General features: G+C 29.9%; 1 protein-coding gene across 1 annotated transcript; it reads left to right on the plus strand.

The window, feature by feature from the left end:
* Nucleotides 1-7662: 7662 nt before the first annotated feature.
* LOC120135559 (transcription factor MUTE-like) lies at nt 7663-9277 on the plus strand. The gene is made up of 3 exons (XM_039151832.1): nt 7663-7802; nt 7916-8305; nt 9185-9277. Exons 1-3 carry the CDS (start codon nt 7707-7709, stop codon nt 9275-9277), a joined length of 579 nt encoding a protein of 192 aa, XP_039007763.1. The 5' UTR covers nt 7663-7706.
* Nucleotides 9278-10062: the final 785 nt, after the last annotated feature.

Consider the following 10062-nt stretch of genomic DNA (forward strand, 5'->3'; position numbering starts at 1 on the left):
GACTCAATCCAACCCGAGTTGTCACATTAGGACAATTAGAGTAACCCATAATAAAAAATCCAAGAAAAATTAAACTTTTTGTTAAACCTTTTAAACCTTAAAATAATTATAAATAAAAATACAAGTTCAAAAAATCATTCGTATATTAAAAACATAATTTTATTCATACACAATATCATACAAGTTTCAAACTCATTATTAAAAATGTGACATACATGCCCCCTAATTACATGTGTAATGTACTCTAGAAGTGACACCGAAGGAGCTACCATTACTAATGTTGATAAATGCACATGATCAAATCTTTTTAACATGAAATGATAAGTAATACAATGAGCTTTAAGAAAGCTCAGTAATATAGAACAACCAGATGATGCTAAAGGATAAGAATATATATGGTAAGGCATAAAGTTTCTTATTCATCCATTAAAATACAAGTTCTAGTGATTAGTTGAGGTTTATTAATTAATTCTTTAGGTAATAATCAAGAAACCTACAGTTCAGGTGAAACATCTAAAGAGACGGATTCAGGAGATTGAAAAGGGATTTCTAGTGTATTCCCATAAAACCATAAATAAGTGTATATATAGCTTAAAATACTAGTAGTTTATTTTAGGAAAAAATTTTAAAGACATAATAATACCCTTCAACCGAACATCGATATGCAATTCCACAAAATTGCATCCAAAAAGACTTACCCTAGGCCGTTGGGCGTAGGTGTCAACCTAAGGGAGCACCTTGGGTCCATAAGGACTTACCCTAGCTGAAGTGTAGGAGCTAACTGAGGGGTGTTCCCCATGTACATAAGGATTTACCCTAAGCACAAAGTAAAGGATTCACCCTAAAGGAGTGCCTTAGGATCCATAAGGTACCTTAGGCTCATTGGGCCTAAGAGTCTACCCACGGGTAGCCTTACGTCCATAAGGGATTACCAGCTTGATAAGAGATGAACTTGTAGAACTTTAATCACATCCTAGAGAGTAACCCAAATAAAACAGTTCTATATAATACCAACATAATCAGAAAATCATAATCATACATATTTATTTTCTATAAAAATAGTAACTAGAGATCATGTCTCATGCAAGCCTAATTTAAAATTCAGTAAATCATAAATCAAGCTTTAAATCAGATAATTTATTCAGAAGTCAAACCATATAAAACAATCACATTTCGAATAAGATAAAACAGTCATGTTCACATGATAATTCAAAATAGATATTTAAAATAGTTATATAGCACACAAGGAACACACTAGAGAATTCACTTATTTTTCAAAGGTATTTAATAGTTATCAGAAAGGGAAAACATGGAACTTCTATAAATTGATTGGATTTCATAAACGAGGTCCCTATTAAAAGGGCTCGATTACTAACAAATTTAATCAAATATTTAGAATTTGATGCTTCACGATTATTTAGGATTAGGGTACATTAGGAAAGTATTTAGGAACCTTCATATCATAATTATTTAAGATTCGGATATAGCATGAGTGATTCTATTCTCAAGTCATCAGGGCATTTTAGACAATTTGGTTTTTGAAGAATTCTTAATAAATTAACCCAATAATGATAAAATGATGATTTGAAGTATTCAAGATATATGTTGAGTTATTAATATTTTGATTCATATCAAAATAAACGGATCTCATTGTTATGCTACTTGTCAAACATTCAAACCAAGATATTTCATGAATATTCACTTCTTAATACTGACTGCACTGTATAGTTAAATTGATCATCTTCAGAATCATCATTGAATGAATCTTGAAGAGATGAGCATGTATTTAGTTTATTTCTTTATTACAATAGTATCAAGAATGACCCACATGATTGGGTCGTGCTCTAAAACCTTTAGGGGGTACAATATCTAGGTTTATCAGTATCTTATGAATTCATCTAAGGACATTCATTTATTCTAAACCAAGAAGGTATTTGAGTCATTGCAGTACTCGAGATTATTTTATTCATTTCAGAGCTCTAATGTATTTCGATAATTTCATTTGGCCTAATCATATGCATTATTTCCAATAATTTAGTATTCTGGTGTTTATTCAAGAATAAAAAAATTATAAGTCTTTTGTCGTCTCGAAGGTTAAAATCAATTATCGGGATTTTTCTAAATAGAACAATATCTAACATGTGAATCAGTAAATTTATCAAATCAAGTAAGACTTTTTCAGGGTTATTTCCACTTTCAGGGGAAATCTTTGTCTTTTTTGCATCACATAGTTATTTTCATCATTTCTCATCCAAATATTTCAAGTATTAAAACTCTTAACAGGAAAAATCAGTATTTATGGTTTCGATGTTACTTCTTTAAACTTAAAATTTCATATCGGTTACCTAGTTCCTTATAAGAGTCATTCATGTTGTGTCCAATTCACTATCACTTTTTCACATTCAATAATAGTTTAGAGTAATCAATGATAAACACATAGCTAAATATTTTTATACATGCATTTACCAATTACCAACTAGTTCCATAAAGCATAAAAAGTTAGTAAAGTATTACCTTGATTTCTGAGCTACATCAATTGATCACTTAACATCATTTAGTTGCTTTTGAACTTTAATTTGATGTCCCAAAATATCTCAGATACAAGGCAAATGAAATTACATCAGAAACATAATTGAATCATGAAAATTAGATCAAATCGAAAGATAAAACACTGAAAATCAACTTACTAGGTTCAAATTTAGTGAAACAGACCCCAAAAAAGCTCAAGGCATTGAAAAAATTAAGATAGACAATAACAAAAGTCAACAGTCGATCAATGACGGTCAATGATCACTCAACGGTAGTCAACAATCAGTTAAAGGCCAATCAACAGTTAATAGCGGTCAACGAATCAGTTCATATTGACCTCAACTCAATCCAGGCGACTTGACTCGGTCTAGACAACTCAGCTCGATTCAGATGTCTCAACTTGTTTCAGGCAGCTAAGCTCAGTTCAGGTAGCTCGATCAATGACTCGATCAACTCTGTCAATGGCTCGATCAACTCAATTAATGGCTCAAATCAGTTAGACTAATTTAGATTGATCTACTCGGTTCAGACCGATCCAATCGTTTCTAGAAGACCCCTGACTGGAAATTAAGGGGCGACGAGTGCGACGGTATACAGTGGTCGGTCGACTACCAAAATTTGTAGAATTCATCTACAATGGGTTTTGAGTCACTTACTAGTGAGGGTTGGTTTTCGCAACCGGTTGAAACTTCTCTTTTCTCATCCCTCACGACAGCGGTGACATCTTTAATACCAGATGAAACAGAATCGAGATAGAAACTTAGTGGTCTCAGTGGTGTCGTGAATCGATGCTCGAACAGTGACAAAAATGGCTTTCAAAGTTTGATACGAGAAAGAGAGAAAAAGAAAATGAAGAGAGATATGAGGTTTTTGTTTTGGGAAAAGAATTGAAAACCAGCTTTCCAGATAAGGGGTTTATAACTCAACTATTTCTAAGGGAGGAAAAATTATCTGATTAGTTCTCAAGTTTTTCTGTATTTTATGAATTTGATTTAAGATTTTAATAAAATGAAGATTTAGATCCCGAAATTAATTTTAAGAGAAATTTTGCCCAAAGTTGGGGTCTGACATGTTTATTTCTTAACCAAGATAGTGATAAATATACATTTTTAAAAGTACTGGTGTAAGTATCTATATCTTCCACTATCTAAGTACCTATAAATAAATACATATTTACACCGATATAAGTAAGTACATCTAGATTAATAAGTTAAAATTCAAATAAAATTAGAAGAATATATTATTTTAATTATTTTAGAAGAAAATATCATTAATAAATTAACAAGTCAATAAACAAATGTATAAATGAGTTAATAAACGAACCAAGCACTACTCAGTCTATGTTCATTCATTTGTTAAACGAGCACAAAAATTTTGTTCATACTTGTTTATTTAGCTTAATAAATGAATTAATACAAATGATTCATGAACAATTCATTGGACGTTATACTCATTTACACCCTATTTTATCTATATTATACATTAATTTATAGGGTATTAATATTATGCATTAATATATATGATTTTATTAAGACGTTTTATTTTTTAAAATTATGATATCGTAATTTAAAATTTTTTTACTTCACCTCTGATGTCTTGTATCTAAAGGATTTACTCAGAAAGAAAACATTAATTTTGTAGAGACTTTCTCTCTAGTTTCATTGAAAGACTCTTTTAGGATAATCATGATACTTATTGATCATATTTGATCTTGAGTTAAATAAGTTAAATTTCAAAAATTGTGTTTCTCAATGGTAGCATTGATGAGATTTTTTTTACGATACAATTAGAAAATTGAGTATAATGAACAAAAGTAATGATATGTAAATTAATAAAATACATTTATGAGCTTAAATATGACTCTCATTAATTGTATAACAAATTTTGTCAAGTGATTATCTCGTTTGATGTTTAGATGAATTTGGTTGACTATTGTATATACTAAAAGTTCGATGAGAGTAAATCAAGTTATACCCCTTGCCAAAAAGAAACAAATTTAGTCTTGATCAATGTCTTACGAATGTTTTTGAAACTAAAGAAATATAAAAAAACAAAAGTTATGCTTAAAAAATAAATAGAGTTTAATGTATACTCATACTTGTATGCATACAAACATAACATATGATTTTAGGATTTAAGCAAATATTTAAGCAATTGAAGTATCGATAATTGGATAGCAATCAAATAATTCATACGATATATTTAAGAAAAAAAATATTATATGATCACATATAATTGGTCAAGTAAGTAAGAGAACATCATGTTTATGGACTCTGACTTATTGAAATATGGATTTAAATTTTTTCATATGAACTGCTAATTGTGGATTAAATAGAAAAATCGCTTAAGTTATTTTATGACAACAAATTTGCAGTCCTTTATTCTAATTACAATAAGAGCACATTGTAGTCTAAGTACATAGACATTAAGTTTATAACCGTTAAAAGAAATTTAGAGTGGTTATGTATTTATGGAGCATATTGGTACAAACACATGGCACGTTTACTAAGGGACTTTCACCCTAGGTTTTTCGTGATCACACTACTCATGTGGTGTAATATTATTTAAAGATATTTTATTTTAGTGGGAGTTTGTAATTTTTAATTCTCATTGTTTATAGACACGTTGTCAATTACTTTAATTTAAGGATATTTATTTTAATATTATTTTATGCAGAAATAAAGTTTGTTTTAGTTTATCCACACTCTAATTTTGGTAAAATTTGATCTGACTAATATTTAAAGAGGACTAGTTGGAAATAGACATGTTTGGTTCACATCGCATGTAGTTTCCATGCTACACTCTATGAATGATTTATGCATTAAACTATATTTGTATACATGATCATTGACAGGTGCAGTCATGATTGATACGACAAAGACTAGTTTGATCCAATATGAATATTTTTTTAATGGATGAGATTGCTATAGAATACCTATAAAACAATTTGAGCTCAAAAGGTTGTACATTTGTCAGGACACATATGTTTTCCAAGTGAGAGATTATTGGATTAAAATTCATAATTATAGGCATACATGTATAATGTACAATGTTATTATAAAATATGTCATAAAATTTAGTGATCAATTATGTTACATGTGTCATGGGTATTAAAGTCTCATGAAATTAAAGTATAGATAACATAAGTTGTATTTACAATTTGATGACGGGAAAATCATAAATACTTAATAGATTGACATTATATGCATCCTATATAAAGACTTAGTGGTTCCCAAGAAATATGTTAACTTGTATTACTCCTATCCCGTAAGAAAGTTTTTACGGCAAAAGTAAATATATCTTCTTAAAAGATCAGAACCAAAGAAAGACTTAATGATTTCAACCTATCAATTAATTTAGGTATGCTTTCGCTTCTAATATTTTATTTTTGATGTTTTGACATGATTAGATCCTGGTGAATTTTCATATTTATTATGTTTTGGTTCCAACACATATCATCATCTAATTAGAGAAAAATTATTTAATTAAATTAAGAAAACAAGCTTCCAATCAAATAATGATATGTGTCTCTTTCTGATCAGAGGATTAAATTTATTCAATTATATTAAAATTAAAACTAAATTGATAGAATGTATAAGTAATAGAGATCATATTGTAATTATACTAAATTTGTACTTATATCAAATTTTTTAATTGCAATGTTAGGCTCTATGTTAAATATTAAAAACTTATGATTCAATTGACATCACTTAAATAATTAAGTAATTTGATTGATAAAAATTAAAATATCAATTGGGAAATGATGAGATTAAAATTCTCATAGTAAAGTGGTCATGTCTCGTAAGTATAATTTACTCTATTATTTATTAAGATTTTATCCATATAAAAATGTAAAACTCATGAAAATTAAATTTGATTTATCTTTAAAAATCAATAAAGTATAATAATATTTAATTTTTTTATTTTAAAATTTTATTTGATTCATTGAAATTTTAATTACTTATTAAATTTTAAGCAAATAAAAACTCGCAAAATTTTATATTTTAATTTTCAGATGATAAATATAAAAAATTATAATATTTTTATTTTCTTTTGTTATGGTATATTGTTAAAACATAAAATTATAAAACTGTTATTTTTATTTATTTAAATAAATCTATAAAATTTATAATTTGGTATTTTCAAAATTGTAAGACTAAATATGTAGATCAGATAAATGTAAAATTTATATTTTCTAAATTAATTTTTAGTTAATTAGTTTTATATAGTAGATTCATATAATTTTTAGCAAAAGACTGATGTTTCAAACAATCGAGCTGGTCACATGTCCAGCAAACCGTTTCAATTAATATATATTAAAATTATTATTTTTAAATAATTTAGAGTGATTATAAGATTATATTTGTTCAATGTTTTTTATTCATTAATAATGCACATACACCCTGTAGATAGAGGTGAGAAAAACTCGACTAAAAAAATCGATTTTTCAACTCGACTCGAATCGATTTTTTCAACTCGACTCGAATCGATTCTAAAAGATTTGATGCGATTCAAATTAATTTTGAGTTTTAATTTCATAAACTCGACTCAAAAAAATTTCAAATTCAACTTGAGTTATAAAATAGAACTCTAATAGTAACTCGAGTTTTTCTTACTATACTCGATTCAACGCTCATCCCAATCCACAGATGTAGCTGCTTGAATCCAAAATAACTAAGGAGAATGACACTCCCTTTAATTACTAATATTATCAATGGATTCATCAAAATTAATTATTATAAGTATTAAATTAAAATTTACATATTATTATTATTTAAAATATAAATATTGTGTGCAAAATATTTATTTTTTTCACCCAGACGGTGTTGTGTGATAAACTCTACCGTGTGTATATGTGGAGAGAGAGAGAGAGAGTAGTAAGAAGAGGGGAAACAGCATGAAAGGCAGTTAAAAGAGGAGCAAAATTACATGACGATATGCATGTAATTGTTCCAATATAATAAACGTGAGCTCTACGTAATAACAATTATTTCCAAGAGTAAACCATATGCACCTCACGAGACTGCATCCCACAGCATTTATTTCCCAACTAAGTCATCATCCACCACTTCCAACTACATTATATATAAACAAAACCCTACTTCGTGTCAAAGCATTTGCTCTTATGATCAATCACTTATATATAAGATAAACTCTAAATTAAAATCATTATAAACATGTCTCATATTGCTGTGGAGAGAAATAGGAGAAGGCAAATGAATGAACATCTCAAAGTTCTGCGTTCTTTAACCCCTTGTTTCTACATTAAGAGGGTAATTCTTCTTCTTTTATGTCTTCTGTTTCAAACGAAGATTGTGGGATCAAACCGAAATCGTTCAAGTTAACTTTTTATTCTTCTAATTTTAGGGTTTCCTTTTGTTTTCAGGGTGACCAAGCATCTATCATAGGTGGTGTGATAGAGTTCATCAAGGAATTGCAGCAAGTTTTGCAAGCCCTGGAATCGAAGAAACAAAGAAAGAGTTTAAGCCCTAGTCCTAGTCCAAGTACTCCAAAGTCATTACTTTTGCCTGCAAAACCTAACTGTAGTCCCATCGGAATTGAAACCGTGGGAGAAGTTGGAGCATGTTGCAACTCGCCGCTTGCAGATGTTGAAGCAAGGATCTCGGGATCCAATGTCATCCTGAAAATCGTTTGCCGACGAATACCCAGTCAGATTCTAAAGATAATAGCTGTACTGGAGAGATTTTCATTTGAGGTTCTTCACCTCAACGTCAGCAGCATGGAGGACACTGTGTTGTACTCCTTTGTCATCAAGGTATACATCTTTTATTTATTCCAACCATAGTTTCTGTTGCGGATAGTTAATAATGCATAACTACTTAAATTTGATCATATCACGGGGATTTTTGAGTTTAAGGTTTGTACTCTTTTTTCTTAAAGATATGACCATTTGTTTTGGGCTTGAGGGTTTATAATTGACCATTTGTTTCAACCATAGTTGTTATGGGTATTAAGAAATGTTTCACACGATAACGAATTTGATAATGTTTCAAAGAATTTCTTGGACGGTATCACCTGTGTTTTATAATGGGAAATTGGTTCGAATCCTTTAACTAAGGTAAGAGGTTTGAATCATGACTTTGATAATAGAGTAAATTAAGCTGGGAGGATTATCGCTATAGTATCTGTTCAGAATCATTCTTAACCATTGACAACATATATCCTCTAGATACGCTCGAACCCAGGACATCTAGGGAACAACACTTCGTTTAATCATTGAGATCATTGTATAGGTTTATAAAAGTATGATTGTAAGTATTTAATTTTGAATGACGCATGCATGTTTGATAAAATTTTATACAGAAGATGGGAGATTTTACTTTCCAATATGCATTTATTATGTGCTTCTAATCATGTGCTCATTTGAAACAGGTTTCACTACATTCCTCAAGACAAGCATTGTCAACTATGGAAAAATAAATATATAAATAAAAATGGCTTGAGATTGCATTTCACCCATCAAGAAAAAGAAAGCATGAGAACAATTTAATCCTTTTCCTATTCTCTTTTTCTTACTGAACGATATGATTTAACATGAAAATATAGATACCACTTGAAATTAGCATATAATATAACATGTAATTTCAGATAGAAACTCATCTTATTTTTGTAATGTTTTTCTTTCTTATGACAGATTGGTCTAGAATGTCAGCTGAGCTTGGAGGAACTTGCCGTTGAAGTTCAGCAAAGCTTCTTCTCGGAGCCTGTTTTCCTTAACGAAATATAGATTTTCAGTCTTAAAATTTTATGTTATAATAGTTATATCTGCGTACAAGAAATGAAACATATAGAATTTCATTTCTCTTTTCAGGTTGAAATATATTTACTTCTAAATAAAGAAAATTACCAACTTATCCACTTTATCCATTATGTGGAGGGATAGTTTTAGGGACAGTTGCTCCATTACAGCATTTATCATCTATAATCTATAACATAAATAAAAAAGGTACTACAATTTTACAGTTCATAACGTACTGTAAAAGTGATGTGCCATGCCGATAACACGTTGGCTGCTAGGAGAGATAAGGGAGAACGAAGAAAAGAATGGAGTGCAAAAGGAAAAAGGACGGTCGTATTCTCTCATATGCTGGCGGTTGCTATTTGGCATCATATCCTAATTTTTGAGGTTGCATGAGTCCCTGGTGTCGAGGCCTTTTCGCTTTGTCAATTGTGTCTGGTCCCACCCAACTCAACTCCAACATGTTTTGGATTTCATTGATCAATCTACATGTTTATGCCATGAGCATTTGGTGACTTCGTTGTTCCCTCCTCATTTTGCACAATGATATTTGGTATTCCTCTCTGCCACAGTACAAAATCTGATCGACTTGCTTGAGGCTAAGAGAAGCATGGTTGTTTCAGTGTGAAGACTGCCTATAGCCATTTCTTGCATGTTACTGATCATCAGCAACTTACTCCATGCTCTGACCAATGTTTTTGTTGTTTAATTTGGGCTCAGTCGATCTCCATGCTCTGATCATCAGCAACTTGCTGCAAATTACAAAAGATTAG

Source organism: Hibiscus syriacus, unplaced genomic scaffold, assembly GCF_006381635.1.
Source record: "Hibiscus syriacus cultivar Baekdansim isolate YM2019G1 unplaced genomic scaffold, ASM638163v2 tig00110610_pilon, whole genome shotgun sequence".
In the NCBI taxonomy this organism is placed as follows: Eukaryota; Viridiplantae; Streptophyta; class Magnoliopsida; order Malvales; family Malvaceae; genus Hibiscus; species Hibiscus syriacus.

Excerpts from the sequence above, each read along its gene's own strand:
- LOC120135559 (XM_039151832.1), top strand. The coding sequence starts at position 7,707 with ATGTCTCATATTGCTGTGGAGAGAAATAGGAGAAGGCAAATGAATGAA. Across the intron at positions 7,803-7,915 it reads CTTGTTTCTACATTAAGAGG|GGTGACCAAGCATCTATCAT; the intron begins GTAATTCTTCTT and ends TTTTGTTTTCAG. Across the intron at positions 8,306-9,184 it reads TGTACTCCTTTGTCATCAAG|ATTGGTCTAGAATGTCAGCT; the intron begins GTATACATCTTT and ends TTCTTATGACAG.